General features: G+C 46.3%; 1 protein-coding gene across 1 annotated transcript; it reads right to left on the minus strand.

Moving 5' to 3' along the window:
* Positions 1-291: 291 nt before the first annotated feature.
* On the minus strand, positions 292-1,852 carry MB21D2 (Mab-21 domain containing 2). The gene has a single exon (XM_010084365.1). The coding sequence runs from the start codon at positions 1,850-1,852 to the stop codon at positions 590-592; it is 1,263 nt and encodes a 420-aa protein (XP_010082667.1). The 3' UTR covers positions 292-589.
* Positions 1,853-17,835: the final 15,983 nt, after the last annotated feature.

Here is a 17,835-nt window from a genome sequence, read left to right on the forward strand (position 1 = left end):
CTCTTTCCCCCAAAAGCTGCATCATCATCTTTAAAGTCAACTTTCTCCCCTAGCATAAGAAGTGTGAAGAACAGATGAACTGGACTTCAGCCCAGTAGATTTGGCCTCATCAAATTACCAGCAGTGCTTTCCAACCCAGAGTCTCTCCTCATTTCTTTAGGGTGATGGAAGCTCATGGAAAAAGAAGTGAATTTACAGAGCAACAGAAGGTGAATTCTCCCTTCCCCAGGCTCAAAAATGTACATAAATTATGGAAGCTTGAAAAAAATACCTACATTACGCTATGGCATGTGTGTTTATGGCGCATGTTCTCCTTTAGAAACTACTCACAGACAGTGAGGCTGGGTGGGTGAAAAAAATCAAAGCAGCATATGAAATAGTAATATACTGTTTCAAAATCTGCACCGTCCTGCAGAACCAGGAATTATAATTTATTCAGATTGTTCTCAACAAATCCAATCTATGCTGGATATGTAAAAAACAAGAGACTAAGTCATCAAGGAAAACCAAACGAAAAAACCTGCACACTGCAAGAGTTTTAAAAAATGAAACAAAAGAAAAAAAAATCCCAAGAAACAGTGACGAAAGCTCAGAAAAATTTATCATCAATTCTGAAGTGGGGCCTTGTGACATCATCTGGGTTAATGAAGACAGAGATGGACTTCCCAGGGTTCTCAGTCACAAGCTGTTGCAACTTTTTGGCTAATCGGTCATCAGGCTGGTTGGTGTCCCCTCCATCTGACTGAGGGGAGGGGATGCTGGTGGTGCTGCCCCGCCGCTGGAGCTCTAGTGTTAGCCGGTTGGCTGCTTTGACATGTTCGATGGCAGTTCGAAGGTGTGCAGCAGGGTCTGAGCGGACTGAGGACAGCTTCCGTGCATGCAGCATGACGGTTTCTTCAGAGAGGTGCTCCAGCATGTTGCACTGGGGGATGAAATAGTTAGGGCACATCTTGTTGACCAAGCAGTGCTGGAGATCATCAATGAGACCCAGGAGGAAATGGGCCGCATAATCTTCCCGGGCCAAGTAGTTGGCTGGTAGCCTGTCGCAAGCCCACAGCATCATGCTCCGCAAGTGATATGGACTAATGGCTTTGGGGCGGGACAGCAATTTGATGATGATAGCTTTGCAGGCCTGATAGGCTTGCATGAGGCTGCTGGAGATACACTTTTTCAGCTGCACTTCACTTCTGGCAAATGACAGCCTCCATTCATTGTCCTTCTTCCCCTTGTAGGAACATGCAGGCACTAAGTAAAACCCACTTATGACTTCTTCCTCTGTGATCTTCCCATCCCAGAAGTGGTTCTCCATCAGCCAGCTCTGGGCCACAGCTGGCCAACCTTTGAAGGACACCACAGGGACAATGTCGTACAGCATGCGGCTGCTGCCCACTCCCAAAATGATGGATATGATAGTCCCATTCTTTTCTACCTTCTCCACCTTTGGCATCCCTCGCTGGGGCTTCTTCTGGATCTCAGAGAGGACAATGCTAATGGAGTCATAGAACCAGTCTGCGACTTTTGTTGGAGAGAAGAAATAATTGGTAGCTCCATTGATATGGTCCACGATCGTGCAGCAGTCCTTCCATTTGCTGATCGTTCCTTCATCAAACAGGCGCAGGCTCAGCCAGGAGTGGCACAAAGCCGAGTGGCGCATGTCCAGTGTGACCGGTTGGTTGCGGTCATGCAGCTTCAGTGCGGGCACAAGCAGGGTGAAGTCCATGTCGTAGTCTGTCCCTCGTGCATAAACATTCAGCTCATCAAGATCAATGTCCACCACACCTTCCCGCACACCGCCTGAAAGCAGCAGGTACTCGTTGGCTACAGGCAGCTTCTGGTCAAGTTTCTGAACCATGCCTGCAAAAGAGAGAAAGAGAAGTCCTTTCAAGGGAAGGCAAACACATCTAGGATAGATACAGGATTAAAACCCGTCCCATGTCCAGCAGGAAAAAAAGAAACCAGAGGTATCCATCACTGTCTGTGTAATACAAACGCACATCAGGCCCAGCACTCAGCCAGCCTTTAGTCCCGCCTGACTCAGGGCAGGGCCTTTCCTGCACTCCTGGGAATGGCTGAAGTCCATCCTAAACATCATACTGGGAGCAATGGAAAAAAGCAGAAGCCTCTGGTAAATGGTAAAACACAGCAAAGCTACTTCCAGGACTAGATGTAACTTCTTAAACACCTTCTAAACAAGTTTTTCACCATATTGTTGCTCACATCCATGGTATCCGAATGCTTTCCCAAAACTTCAAAAATAAAAGAGAATATTAATTGACTCACTGTTCTTATTTTCTCTCTGGTATAAGAAAAAAACTGGACCAGTATCAGGGGGTTGGTTTGCATATGAGTGTACGAATAGCTACAAATGCTAGTTTAAGCAGGTCTGATTTTACAATTCACATTATGTTTACTGACGAACAAAGCAACACGAATGAAGGCAATACATCCTCCTCTTACGGGGGAATGGAGACAGGTTAAACTATCAGGCGATTACAGAAGCCAGCTCTGAAATTGGTTCTTCAAGCTGTAATGACGGTAGCATGCCATAAAACGTCTGATCAGCTACCCAGAGCATGGACATGAAGACAGATTTCTATTTTCCTCACCAAAACCAGACACTTCCCCTCACCCTGTATGGCCAGCACCATGTGCACACAGCCAGTTTTTCAGTGTGTATTCTGTATAAACCACTGTACTCTCTTCACAGAATGTGAACAGCAAACTGTGAAAAGACTCCACACAGTAGCTGAGACATTAGCACCTCATTCAATGTTTAAATTAGGTTTAAAATTGAGCTCTGCACTTCGACTACTCTGTAGTCTGCTTCTGCTGTCTGGGCTGTTTCACTCCTGGTGTTCGTCTTGTGGTGAAAAGCTCTCTATTCCTTCCCAGCCTCAGCTCAGACAACACACCCAGGCCACAAGGAACTAAGGCCAGTGACTGAATGGAGAAGCTGAATCTCTTGTAAGCACTGCAAAAGGGATCTATCATCATTTCTTACAAGCACAATTGTACTAGTTTTTGTTGGCATGGGTTACTTTACCTTTTGAAAGGCACTATAGTTCGTTTATATCAAGAGTGCTTGAATGGAGACCTTCCATTACAAGGAAGCCAGTCTTAGAGAGACATCAGTGGGGATAACCAGCCAGAGGCATGACACGGTGAGCCAGGGAGCTGCCAATCACGCTGTCAGACCAGGACCCACAGATACACTAGGAGTGCTTTTTTACTAAAATGCTAACACAAATGATCAGCACCAGAGTCTGAGCACCCATCCTGGCATAGCCCGAGGAACTGCAGAGCCTTTCCTGAGTTAATTCATCCCCATGGGATCGAGACACGGCCTGACCGGAGCAGGTCTCCCTAGCAGAGTGCAGCAGCAGCAGCAGCACCCCAAGGTGCTGACTGCCTTGCTAGGAAAGGGGCAAGGAAATGTTCTCTGCTTGCACAACTGGAGCAAAATCTAAAGCTATGCTAACACTGATTCCTTGGAAGAGCCAAGGAGACTGTAGGAAGAGGCCTGTCTATGAAGGGGAATGTGTCTTGGGGCAATATTCAGGGTAACTGTGCACTACCCCATGTGAGCTTCCTTGTTAAATACACTTTACCTGTTTTATTGCTTCCAAGAGCACTGGACCCAGTCCATTTTGTTGCAATAAGCTGGGATGATTTTCCTGCCAGGTAAGCAAGGACATGACCCTGTCCATTTCATGCAGCTCAGGAGGCTGCAAGAGAAGGAAACAGATCTGGAGGAGTGCTAAGAAACTTTTCCTGCTAAGTCCTGAATTAAGCCCATTCTGTGATTTTGCCACATGCTGTCGCATTCTTCCTTAAAGGATAATAACTGAGAAAAGCTTCTGTCAACCTCAAAGACATTTTCTGAGGCTTAGATACACGATGAGCTACATTATCCTGGTCTGTGGAGTAGCAAAGCCTTGCACAGGCTTCTCTGTCCCTGAGAGTAAGCAGCAGTCACTCCTTCGTTGCACCCAGAAGAAGGGGATTTCTAATGGGTGCCTAAATTGACATGACTTCTGGAGACACTCTGGACACACTGCTTCCAAATCCTGTTCTTGAACCAGTGCAAGCAGCCTTGGTGCTTTACACCCCAGTTCTAAGTTGAGTCCAAGACTCATGGAGTAAGTCAGGGTGAATCAAATCATAGGGACAGGGAGTAGTTGTTTTTTTCCAAGCATATCAGTCAGTACTGACCCTTACTGTGGGACAGCACAGCTATTCAGGATATGTAGGGTCCTGATGGCCCATCTTACCTCTGTACTGACCCAAAATTTTCCACTCAGGACTGTGATCTGCAGCATCTGCCATGCAGATCTGCAGATGTTCTGGAGCAAGGCAGACAGAATGTTAATTATCCTACAGAAGAAACTGTTCAAACCTGTAGAATTCAATAAAGGATGTATTTTTCTAAATATTTCAAACTTGAAGGATGAAAAATGTCCTGTGAAGTTCTGCAGTGTGCCCTTTGCACCAAAACTTCTATCCTATGCTACAGCCAGAGCCTTTGACTGAAAATCATATGATTTTTCTAGACGGTAGAGATTCTCCACTAGGGAATCTACTGTGGGATGGGTTGCTCTCCTTGGCCTGAAGAGATCCTCTGTCTTTATGTGCGAGCAATAGAATTGACAGTCTGACCCCATTCAGGCAACAGCAAGTGGGACTCGAGCCCTGCTTTCTAAATGCCCCATGTTCATCTGCCTGGAAAATAACAGTGAACATGTACCATCAACCTCCAAAGCCAGATGAGAGCAGGAACCACTCCTGCAATGTTCGTTCTACACCACCTTACAGCACTCCTGCCTTCACTAATACAAAGCAAAGCTAGCACTGGACAAAGCTTGCACTTGACAAAGCCTGCACAGCCTGCTCTGCTGCCAGGGGGGGTTACAAAAAGCCAGGTAGCAAAGAGGCTTAGGCCTCTGCGTGGAAAACATTTCAGGAAGAACCATTCAATAGAGTCCGAGGCACAGCTCTCCAAGCACTGTCATGTAGATGCTCCCACAGAAGAGACACTTCCCTATAGCAGAGAAAGAAAAAGAGAACACCAATTTCAAGCATCTTTGCAAGAGGAAATGCTTTCCGCCCACAGAACACCCTTTACACTTCCTCTAAAAAGAAAATGTTTTGTGTGCTCACCGTTAAGCCTAGTTTACAAGGCTTTAGACTCCCAAAAGGGAAAGGTGCCATACACTGCCAATAAGTCACTTGTTTTCCCTCCTCCATAACTCTAGACCTACTGGCAGAGGAGGAATATAAAAAAATAATCAGGTGATGGCTACAGGAAATGTTCCAATACATCATCAATATCTCTCTCCCTGGCTGGCTCCAGAGTTTAAATCCAAACCCTTGAGCTCTCCCTGGCACAGAATTTATCCTTCAAGGCCCAGACCAGCAACACCTGCACCTCTGCCACAGGGCCAGAGAAGGGATTTTTACAAACAGATCATAGAAGCATTGCTGATCCAATTTAAGCTGTGGAGCAGGGGGCTGAGATGAGGTCCCCTTGAGGAAAATATATTTAAAATAGGCATTGAGTGTTCTATAAATAGTTGAGATGTCCAAATTCAGGATTCACTAAGGCTTTAGGGGTTTGCAGTGTGTTCAGACTGCCCCCCTTATTCATAAATCTATTTGAAATGTGAAGGGATTTCAAGGAATCCTATTAGCCAGCATTGTATGGCATACACTACCCTGGCACGAAGCTTTCATCCCAAGTTTCAACAGCCTGTTAAAAGAGCATAGCAGGAAGTACTGTGCGGATTCGATCTCCATTGAGCGCCAAGCCCACGGCCCCAGAAGCTGTCAAGGATCTCTTACCCCTGCAGCACAGGACTTGGAACAATTAGCGTAAAAGAGAAGAGGAAAAGCAACCACTGCTACAGCTGAGCAGAACGTGGGCCACCTTGCATGGAGGCACTTAGTAAAATGCCACTGCCACTGTTGCACAGGACTCCAAAGGTGAAATGCACAGTGATCTTAAGAAAGCAGCAGTAAGAAGTCACGTAGCCAGGTGGCCCCGCAAGATCCAGGTATTGCAACTGCCCCCCTTCCAGTGTGAGGCGTGAATTGGCTGGTGGGAAGGAGCTGGTGGAGCTCTGAGGCAGAGGCTGGCAGCGCTCACAGCTAGCTGATAGCCTGTAACATTTGCAGTGAGATGAGGGCTGTATTTTTGGAGTAGTTCTCTGTTACCAGGATCAGGGCTTGAAATGCTAGTGACAATTCAGGCATGAAGGCCTCATGGCCCTTTGCACAGGACTCTCATCCCATCTTGTCTGCTCTGCTCACTCAGGAAAAATTCCAGGAGACCAGCCCCACATCTGTTGCAAAGCCTTTTTGTGCTTACCTGGCATGAAACAGAGCCTCATACACATTTATATAGAGCAGACCTGGTGATCTCTCAGCTCATCAGGATGATAGTTACATTGTGAGGTGAAGGAGAGAAGAGAAAGCAACATTCTTGCTGATCAAATACAAAAATTCACAAAGTATGTTCCAGGAAGCCATTCTCTCCAGTAGCCTATCCCCAAAGTCCTTTCTCATCTGAAAATCTAGTGGACATTAACAAGATTTGGGTCCAGAGAACTGTCAGAAACAGATGCAAAAGACCTCACAGAGTAGGATCTCAAACTCCTCTTGTAAAGGAAAGCTGATTACAATCAAAGCTCATTCTTCAAATTTCATCTCCTATCAGAGCTGCTTCACCCTGGTGACTCTGGAAGGCTCACCAATTCCTCAAGTTTTAGGAGGCAGTGTCCTCAACCCCAACATCCATGAAGTAAGAGACAGGCCACAAAATCACAGCAATATCTTCAAGTTTCATTTTCTCCAAGCATTTTTGAAAGGAGGAAAGAGGAAAAGCAGCTACCTTTGAAAATTCAAACCCAATAACCTAGTAAGTTCAGTTAGTTCACTTAGCTTTCCCCTGAAAATGTGAGAACTAGAAACACTCTGTTCACACACTGCTTTATTTTATTGAGAACCTCACATCTCTCCGGTAATAAGCCTTAAGAAAAACCACAGTATACTAGGAGATTTTGTCCTAGCAGGTGTGTTGCATTCGAAGTTTATCTCAAAAATTAAACTACCTTCTTTATAGTCTTACACAGTGCATAATCTTAAATTTTAACCCTACAAATTCCCTAATATATCTGTAGCACTAATGAAAAATGCTAAAAAGCCTTGTTCCCAAGTGCTGATAAAGAAATTAGGCTTAGAAGAGGCAGGTGCATGGAGAACACAGACCCTTCAAATGAATTCAGTAATTAGAAATCTCACATGTATTTTATAGATGTTGCTGTGAAAACACTTTCTAAAATTTCCCGGTGGATGTTCAGCTCCTGCAGGGCTTGCTATCCCTCGCATGAAAATATTTCCCAGCACAACAGGAATGGATATTGGTTGAATACAGTCCTGCTACACAGAAAGCAATGACTAACACCGTCCTCACTAGTTTCCCACCGACAGCTGGCCCCCCACCCTGTGAATAATGGCCAAAGAAGATTATAGACCTCTTAAATTTGCTAACAGAGTCTATAGAGTTAATTGCAGGATGTAGAAGCAGGAATATGAGGGTGTGAGCTGGCTCTTTAACAAGGATGTTCATCCCTGAGGTCAGACAAAGCTGATATACAGCTCATGCCCAGAAGACATCTGAGCACAATCCTACTTATTTGTTCCAGGCTGCACTCGGGGAAGGGGCTAGAAGAGGCAGAGACAGATAAATACCAATTTGTAGCTGAAGCCAATCAGCCACAAAACACAAGTTGCACACTAAGGTGCACTGACTTTCTGTCTGGGGCTGCTCTGCGTGTGCCCATGTAGACCTACCTTGTACGACTGGCTGGGCCCAGACCCGAGGCCCCAGCGAGCTCTTATACCCAAATACATGCTGCTCTGCTCTCCCTGGCTCACAAAACAAGCCCCCAGAAAAAGTGTCACCATCAGGCAAAAAGACCTCTCAGGTTTGCTTCCCCAGCAGGGATGGAAGTTATCATGCCGAGTGGGGTTTGGGGCACTTCCAAGCTAAGCTCAGCCATCAGCCAGCCTGTATCCACAGGCATAGCCCAGAGAAGGCAAAAGTATGCCGTTCCCAAAGAGGCAACATTTGCGTGTGCTCGGACATGTCACTGGCATTCTCTGCCTACAGACAGGGGTACCACTAGGAGAACCCTGTAAGGTAGGGTTGGTTGCTAAACCACAACAGCCTGCCTCAAATTATGTTCTGAGTACTCAGAAAATGAGCCAGAAATATTCCACAGAACTTTGTGTTTGAGGAAGAATCACCATTTTACCCCTTCCCAGAAAGATGGCTTATGAAATCATGATGCTACTGAAACATCTCTTTGCTTTCCTGAGCTTAGGACATTATGCTTTGCTGCTGGTTCTTTAGATCATAATATTGAGTTTCAGATCTTGTTTCAGACTTCACTGACAGCTACCCAGCCACCTGAACAAGAAGACAGGAAATATTCACTCTTGCTATGGGCACGTTCATTGTCCTTCCCTGTATGAGATCCCCACAGAAGTTGTGAAAAACCTCCAGGAAAAGCGGTACATGCAATCAGCTCTTCTGTCAGCAGATGGCAGGAAAGCATCAGCGTGTCCGGGCTGCGGAGCTCAGCAGGGCTACGGGATTTGTGAGCAGAGAGAAAAAGCAGTGTTCAAAACAAAAGGCGATAGAGTTTTCACACTGCAGCATGGGCAAGGGAAGAAGCCACATGCAGGCATACAAACATCGTTCCTCACCACCTGCTAGGGTTAAAGTGAAGAGGAAGGCAGCTCTGACACAATCGCTGCTATGGGAGGAAAGAGACCTCCAGTACCAGGCTCTTCTGTCAAACCTGCTTTAGTACATTGTTTTATCTAATGTATGTCAGAACTCCTCTGATAGTGTACAGCGTACGGGGTGGGAGCAAGATGTACATTTAAGAGGGGATAAGCCAGAAGACAGACACCAAAACTGTCTACAAATCCTATTTAATGCCAGATTTCCAGCTTGTGATGACTGAAGGGAAAGGCCAGCATTTTGTCCGAGCCATCGGTACAGCACTCCTTTTGTGTCATTTCTCTTTGAGTATTTATGCCACCTTCCAAAGCAGCATAACTGAGCAGGCATCATGCATCACGGCTTCAAAGCAGAAAATTGCTGTTTATAAAAGCACTGTTAAGAATTTATTGCTAATGCATTTAAGTAAGTTATGGAAAGAGCAGTGCTCTGAATGAATCATTGCAGGTAAATTTAGTTCGCAATTTAGATTTTCTATTTCTTCACTGAAAAGCAATCAAACTCACAGCAAGCACACACATGCACACAGGGCAGTTGCTCTGTTCAATGGAAGCAGGTACTTGGGTTTAAGGATAGAGACCTCCAGTGATTCAGACTGAACACAGAGAAAGCAACCTCCATGCCCAACTAATCAGTTTGCCTTATTGATTTTCATCCTCGGAACAGGGTGAATACAACCTGAGTAATCTAGGAGCATTCAAAATTAAATGCAAGGGGGGGTCACTTACGAATGCACATACATGCACAGTATGTATTTGAGGAACAGGACTGGGATTTTGGAGCTGTTTCAGGGCAACAAATGGAGAGCCTGCCTGCAGATGGGGGAGGGGAAGAAAGCCTTAAGAAAAATAAAAAAACAACAGTGTTCTTGTATGGTGTTATTTGCATGTGTTAATCCAGTCTATAAAATTTCTGAACTAAATAAATTTAAAATGGACTTAAATAGCAGAGACCTTTAAATGCCAAAACTAGCTTCTTACTCAAATTTTATTCCTACTTTGTCAGTGTCACTCCTCAGAGATTCAAGATGCAGACCCTCTGCTGTGAGCAATGTGCTGGAGAATAGGCAAGGATGTTACAGCATGGTAGTACCAAGATCCATCAAACTGTCGGAGTGTCAGCTGAGTTATGGGCAAGAGAAGGAACAAGTCCAGAGTGGTTAGTGGGTGCACTTAATGCAGCCTCAGATGTGTGTGCTTTAACACAGACAGTTATGAACATCTGGCAATGAATAACACATCTGGGATGAGGGAGCACCAAAGGAACAAAACCAAGTATCCTTTGGATTTACAGAAATGGCAAACTAGCTACCACAAGCAATGTGTTAGTATCATTGCTGCAGCACGCACTATAGCACCGTGCCAAGCAACAGCAATCAGCTCCCCAGGATGCTGGGTATCTCCTACAAACAGTTCTGAAGCTGCATTTAAATAGCTATTGTCACACCCACACCTTAGGTATGAGCAAGCAGAAACCTTAGTGGATGACACAAACGCACATTTTTCATTAGCAGATGTACCCCAGAACACTCCTCACCCTGGAAACACTGCTCAGAAGCTCTCATGGGAGATACTGCTGGAATACCTCTCTTACTGGCTCAAGACAAACATATCCAGAAGCAACCCACCAGCAAGCCCATTTCAAGCTCCAGAACAGGAACATAACTCCTGAACAGCACTCCATAGGGCATAGGTTCACTGATGCTCCAGGGCAGGTTTCAGGGTATCCTGTCATGTCCTTGTCCCCCCATAACCCATCCTCAGCCAGGAGTCTGGAAAACAGGGAGGTATATGGATAACTCTGATTCTCCATACCCATTTTCCCATTCCACCCCAGTTAAAAGTAAAGGAGTGGTGTGCAGGGCATGTCTGCCCAGCCCCAGCAGTCAGCGTGAGGGGCAGATCATGTGTTGCAAGAGGGCTGGGTGGAGGGGTAGTTTACAGACTGCAGGAGGAAATCCTCTCCTTTGGGAAAGTCAAGGTAGCGGGGATGAGAAAAGTCCTGAGGACAGGCACACATCTGCAAAATAGCAGGGGAACCAGAAGAGGTGAATGAAGTGGCAAACAGAGTCCTCACATGGCCACAAAGCTTGCAGATTCACATTCTTGAATCCAGTGGAGAGTGGTCTGTGTTTAAAGCAAAATGGTGGCAGTTCAGAAGACACACATGGGTTTTAAGCATTGAACAGCAACACTTCATAGCTCCCCGACTTCGTTGCTCGCTCTGCCAAGGGTAAGGTGAGCTGGGCATGCAGCACAGAGGAGCCAGAGACTCTGAAATTCAGAGTCATGCTTTTGAAAGCCCGGAGTATTTCAGCTCAGAGGCCTAAGACCAGAATTTGTGTAACAGAAGCAACAAATGTGGAAACAAGTGAAGCAAAGACTGATTAAGTCAGGGAGGAAATGCAGGAATTGGGCTTCAGGGGAGCCTGTGTTGCTAAAGAGCAATCAGTTGATTGCATGAAGGACAAATGCTAGGAGACGGCTGTCTCTCTCGCCTGCTTGAGATGCTCAGCACATCAACAGCCCTGGTTTAGCGAGCCCCCAAACCACAGCTGCATTCCCCACACCAATGGCTGAAGTGACAGCAGGCTCTCTTGCTGACTTCCTCTCTACTAAGCTGAGCTGACCTGAATACATGGCCATCACGCAAGCCCTGTATCCTTCGCAACTCGAAGCACTCTTCCTGCTTTTGCCTACCTGCCGGCTAGATCAGAGGCTGCTCTGCCAACCCTTGTGTTCAAAACTTGTAACAGGAGCTCATGTATGGACTTGGCCCATGGAAACACGGAAGAAACACGGAAGGAACACGGGACTCACTGCTACCTTTGCCCCCAGGCTACAAGCTGCCAAACTGCCTTTCTAGACTTCCTTCCTCTGGTCAGAAACAAGGCTGGGATTCTCACACCATCATCTACTGGCTCCAGAAGCTGGAGCTTTAATGAGAGCATAAAATTTAACATCACTCTTGATCAAAAACAGAAACAAAAAATGCAATTATGAGCTGGCACCATTGCAAGGCATCCAACTGGTATTTTGCCTCCTGCACTGGAGAATGCCAGGAGCATGCCACAACTGCTAGAAACTTGCACGAGCTCAGGTGTAAACCCCCTTGGCCCCTGACTGCTCAGGGCAGAGTTGGTGTGTAATGGTGGAGAGCCAGCTCCTCTGCTGCCGTGACAGCGACATGGCATGCCAGCAGCCTCCAGGGTAACAGGGGAACACATTTTTCACCTCTTCTCTATTGCTGCAAATGTCTGTCTCCGCACACCATCTCACCAACTGCCCTAGGTCACTCGTGCGCACCCCTGCAAGGTCACACACAGGCACCATCCAGGCGAGAGCTGGGACAGACAGGCACACGCTCCGGGCTGCATGCATCCTCTTCCTCTGTTTTACTGTCTTTTAAAAGCTGTTAAATTGAATAGGGGAGAAAAGGAATCAATAGATAGAGGAGTTGCAATCTCTTGTGAGTACCTTAAGAGCCTGGCTTTCAGCTATTTTCAGCAAATTAGCGTGGGGCTCTTACATGCTCACTCCTGCTCTCTTCGAGGTCCTCTCTGCAGGACCACTGCCAGCTCTGTGACTCATGCAAACACAGGGAAGCAAAGGCAAAACAAGCTGCCCGCTTGCTCTTTCCCAGGGCTTATTCACACCCTTTGTAACTATTTGATCTGCCTGCTCCAGCGCATCCCAAGTTGTGGAATGGAACGAGCAGGGCTGGGGCTGGTCCTAGACAGCTCTTGCTTGCAGAGTTTGAGCCAGATCTCAAACTTCTCAATGAATACAGAGAAGAAAGCAGAGACCTGCCTGCACGTTTGAGACAGTAACCATCACCAGCCCCTGCCAGCTGGACAGTAATGACCGTTATGTTTTCTTACAAACCATTTTCGACTATGACACAGAAAAAGATCCGTTCTCATCCATCACCTTCACGTACCAACCTAACCGAGACACCCTACAGACCTGCCCCTCCCAAATTCTCTAAATCCTGAGCCATAGACAAGTGTTTGTATTGCGTTCAGGTCCTGGCGCTAAGCAAAGATGTGCTGGACGTGCTTGATAAGTTTTCAATACTCAGCATTTGGCCATATTGCCAATTCTTACTTGTCTTCTGCATCTGTCTTTTTGCTGAAGACCCCAGTTTCTGGAGTCCTAAGATGGGGCAAAAGTCTCAGCTTAAACTTATGGGAAATTATCAGCAATTCCTATCCATCACAGCTGCAAACAACTGAAAATATCCTGAAGGAGATGAAGCTCATAAAGCTGAAGAAAACAGAACAGAAATAAAAATGCACCAAGAGTTTTTATTTTTAGAGTCCAACTCATAGCTTTTGAGTGCCGCAGGTTTAGCAAACCAGGTCACTGCTCTCCCCTCTGAGGTTCCCCTTGGATGGCTGGCATCAGCTCTCTCTACAAATTTACCAGTTAAAACAATGGCAAAGTAAAACCCACTGGGCCTCATACAGGGAGGTGGAGAGGTGGCACTGCTAGGACAGGGATAGAAGGCTCCCATGTGTTGTTCCCTGGCATAGTGATGTCCTGGGAAAACACCCCAAAAATGGACCTGCCTGCAGCCCTAGGGATGGTGAGGGCAGGGCAGAATCTTCCCAGGGCAGAGCACTCCCTTCTCTGGAGAGCAGGGATGCAGTGCGTCTTTTCCCAGCACCTAATGGTCCCTGCCTCGCTGGGATCTTCTAGGTGCCCACTTTCACATGAGAAACTCTGCTGGATTTTCTAATATCTCTTCACCCAACTTCTACCCCACCAAACTCTCTGCAGTCTCAAAGCAAAGCAGCAGCAATGTACCCTTGCACTGGAGGAGTCAGAAATGCCACAGAGAGGAGGAGAAAAAGGCTCTATTACAGGGACCGCTGCCTGCCAGGTCCTGCAGTGCAGCACAATGTGGGAGCCTCTGCCAGGGACAGTAGGAAGTGGCTTCCAGGGGCCTGGAGAGCCCTCACTTACCAGCTTTACTGCTGGGCTGCTTGCTCACTTCCCTACTGAGCGTCAGTCAATCATACCCACCAGAGTGCCCTGCTTGCCCCACTGGGAAATCTGGGAGGAAGCATTCAGACAGGGCAGAGTGCTGTGACTTGGTGTAGAGGGGGACAAAAATGCAGGCTGAGCTCAACAGTTATTTGAAGGCAACATACACCAGCATATCCAAATGCCAGCTCCAGCAGCACGCTGCCTTCCCTTCCAGCTACTGTCACAGGTCTTACAACCCCACTCCACACCAGACAAGGCTCTGTCCAGGGCCCTGCACACCTCCACGCTCCTCCACAGTCAGCTCAATGTCCCAGAACATCCCCTGGGACACTGACCAAAGGAAGGGGACAAGCCTGTCAGCACCCCACTTCACCCAGCTCTCAGGGCTGGCAGAATTCTGCTGATACCCACAGCCCAGCAGCAGAAAACCTCTGCAATGCCATGCACTACACCAACAGCTGCAGCCTTCATTGCTGCTTGAGGATTATCCTCCTCTGACCCCCTCCAGCTCCCCTCTGTCATCTGCCCACCCCATTCCACAGGCTGGCGCAAAGCCAGGCTCCCCTGCCTCCAATCTCCATTACTCCATCTGTCCAAGTCCTTGCCTTTTTCAGCACTCAGCTGATGCATCAGGGGCACAGTCGCTCAGCCCTGGAGCTCAGAGTCTTCCACCCTTCAGACTCTCTCACAAAAGGCTCCCCCGGGGGCTCAGAGCCTGTGACAAAACAGTTTTGAACACGATGCTCCTTGGGACCACTCGTTTTTCCTTCCCCCCATGTACGTGCACGCAGGGAGCCAAGAGCCTCGCTATTTCTGGATGCAGGCAGACCCTCCTCTGCCTTTGCCTTTGAAAGTGTCTGACATAGCAGACAGGCCAGCTCCTGGCGTTTGGTTACCTCCAGACTCTGTTTAGCTTTCATCCAGTGTTAAGAGATCCCTGCCAAGAAACTTAGTTGTCAAGGAGAACTCTTTCAAACAACAGTTTGGTAGAAACTCTGTTATTATCTAGGGTAGCGCATCTCCAAGGTAGAGCACTCAGGTTAACTGCCTGCTAGCTCTACTTCAGTTAAAATACAGGTTCAGAGACGGGGAGAAAGACAAAACAGAGTTGGCAGCACAACCAAGCCCTGGAGTTTGTAATTTCACATACATACAGGACACTTTGGAGGCAATGCAGAGGTCACCAAAGAGGGCTGTGCTCCTCCTAATGCCACAGATCAGCTTCCCCCTCACACTCACACACTCTTTATAGTCCAAATTCAACTTAAACTGCAAAGAAACAGCTCCTAGCCTTTCACTAGCATGGGCTGTATCTCCTGTGGGAACTGCATATTTCAGGTGGCAACATTTAACCTACAAATAGATGAAAGCAGAAGCATCTGTATGGAGAGAACACAAGCCCAGACAGGTGGGTCAGGATCTGTGCGCAGCAGAGGGCTGGCAGGCGCTTCCCAATGAAAGATGTAGCCGAAGGGCATGCACAGTTTCACTCTGCTCATGGAATTCTCTAGCTCCTGCTGCATATTTCCTCCCTGTCCTAGTAAAGGACAGATCTCTAGGCCATTAAAAGCTGGGGTTTTTTTGACTCTGCCTTCAGCAATAACAACTTGTATTTTCTCTGTTTCCTTCTTCAGAGACTGGGGTTAACTAGGAGGGAGAAACTCGCCACTTCCACCCATCTTACACTACAAATGAAGCTACTTCAGAGTGGCATTACTAGCTACCAAAAATTCACCAACAGTGAAAAAGCATCCAGAAAATAGCAGCCAGAAACAAAAGAGTATATGCGGGCAATCAGGAAGAGATACCCTTCATGTAATCTTCAAAACCAGCCAGAAATGGAGCAGTTGCAGGAAAGCCAGATATTTGCAAAACTACCAGGCGTCAGCTGATCTATTTCTAATTGCCTAAAATGACAGCTCCTGACAGCATAAAGCTAATCTTTCATCTCTCGAGAGAAGTTTCAAAGGTAGGAGACATTTCCTGGCATGGGGAAAAAGCTGAGCTGGGAATTCAGGTTATAAGGCACACAACAGAGTGGGAGCCATTTTAAAGTCCACAAGCACCTACTATAGCACAGCTTTATTTGGTACAGCCTCTTCCATACAAAACATGTAAAAATAGTAACTGGTGAGACATGAAAACCAGAGATAGTGAGCCTGTGCCAGAGACATTTGAAGGGAATGATGACCTGATGTTACAGCTTCAAGCAGTGATTTAAGACTCCACAATTAATTATTTGCTCTACACTAGCCGTGAAGGAGGAGGGAAGTACCAAGGTTTATAGCTCCATCCTCAAGATAAAGCAAGCCTGAAAATTCACTGGATGTAAAGGAACAAAACTCAGCAAAGAACTCAGAATGTGAAGCTGAGAGTTTCATTCTCATACCAGCTTTTTGCTCAGTCTCCTACCATCACAAAGAGCTAGACAGTCAAGCTTCTCACACAGTTTGTCTTGTGTTATATTGCATGGTCTTCTCTGAAGAATCTTCCACTAAAGCACAAGAAAGTATTAGTGGGTAAATTGGTAAATCCTTTTTACTACATATATTTACTGAAATCCAAGGGCTGAATTCAGCCTACAACGTCAAACCAAAGAATACAATAAAATTTTAAGCTCACAATTTCTTTTTCTATTATGAAAGACTGGGCACTACATCTTCACACCTTCCTCCTAGTAATGTGCATTTAGAATTTCTGCCAAATTGTATAAACTCTACAAGTTATCACACTGAGAGTCATTTTATGCCCTCAAAACCATGGTGAATGCATGGTGACTCCCTTAATCCAAGTGGCATGTTCTTATCCTGGGAACATGGATTCACAGCCCAGCACCAAAAGACCATTTGCTCTATTGGTGGGCCACTGGAGGCCCCAGAATTAGTGCTGAGTGGAGGGAGAAAGTAACCTTAAAGTGGAAAAAGCAATTCCAGAAACGTGACTCCAGTTAAATGGTGGGTCTTAGGAAAAAAAAAAAAAAAAAAAAAAGGTAAAATTGGTCCTCCTCTGTGCTAAATTCTCTGTTTGTTAAACATCAAACAAATCCATAGAGCTGTACAGAAGACAGAAACCATTATAACCAGGATTTAAACATTCTGAAATTGACTTCCTTTTGAGTTGAAACAAAAGCCATAAAACCTCTGAAATTATTCACAAAAGGAAGAATCTAAAAATATTTCAGTTAGTTGGGTACAGGAACAGCAAATAGAAAATACGCAAAACATTTTAAAAAACCTCAAGTACTCTGTTCCAGAAAAGAAATGTCAAATCTTGTTATTTTTCCTTTACAGTGAAAAATTGAGGCAATGCAGTTGTGAGAGTTACTCCCTTCAGTTGGAAAATGATCAAAGGTTTTTGCAATAGCTCTGCTTATCAGGTGTTTAAAACAGCTCCGCTCATGGCCTTTGCCTTGCAGAACAGGATGCTCTCTTGACTGAAAGGCCAAACTGCTGGCCATGAGCAGTACAGGCAAGCTTTTCTCTCTTGTAAACCAGTGGAGGACACGTGCGTAGCTTCCTCTTCCCTCACTTGTACACAAGGAAGAGGTTGTGCCCATGCAGATGGACAGGAGTGGGATCCCATCCAGCAATAGTGGAAACCCACAGCCAGGCTTGGCGGCTCCAACACACACGGGACAAAGGCAAACAAGCTGGAACCCAGCCTGGAGCACTCTGCCAAAGCTGTTTGCCAGGGGGAAATCCCGAAAGAGTAGGGCCTGGAGCCAAGGATGTGGGGAGAGAGAATTAAAGAAGTCCACCTGAAGCTGACCAAGTTTCCTTCTCATCCAATGGCTTATACAGTGTCCTCTGGAATGATGGGAAGTAGCTACAGGTCCTTCTGTGAAACAGGTATTGGGACATGAATGGGACCTCCTTTGGAAAAACCCAGGAGAATGGAGCAGAAATATATCTACTCCTTCCTTTCATGCTGGACTGACCACACAAACCACCATTTCCACGTGAACAAACATGTCAATGTCTTGTGCATCTAAGCGACATATAATATGAGCAGGCAGCACCACATAAGGACATATAAAAG

Source organism: Pterocles gutturalis, unplaced genomic scaffold (assembly GCF_000699245.1).
Source record: "Pterocles gutturalis isolate BGI_N339 unplaced genomic scaffold, ASM69924v1 scaffold45445, whole genome shotgun sequence".
NCBI lineage: Eukaryota > Metazoa > Chordata > Aves > Pterocliformes > Pteroclidae > Pterocles > Pterocles gutturalis.

Coding starts and splice junctions, on each gene's coding strand:
- MB21D2 (XM_010084365.1), bottom strand. CDS start 1,852: ATGGTTCAGAAACTTGACCAGAAGCTGCCTGTAGCCAACGAGTACCTG.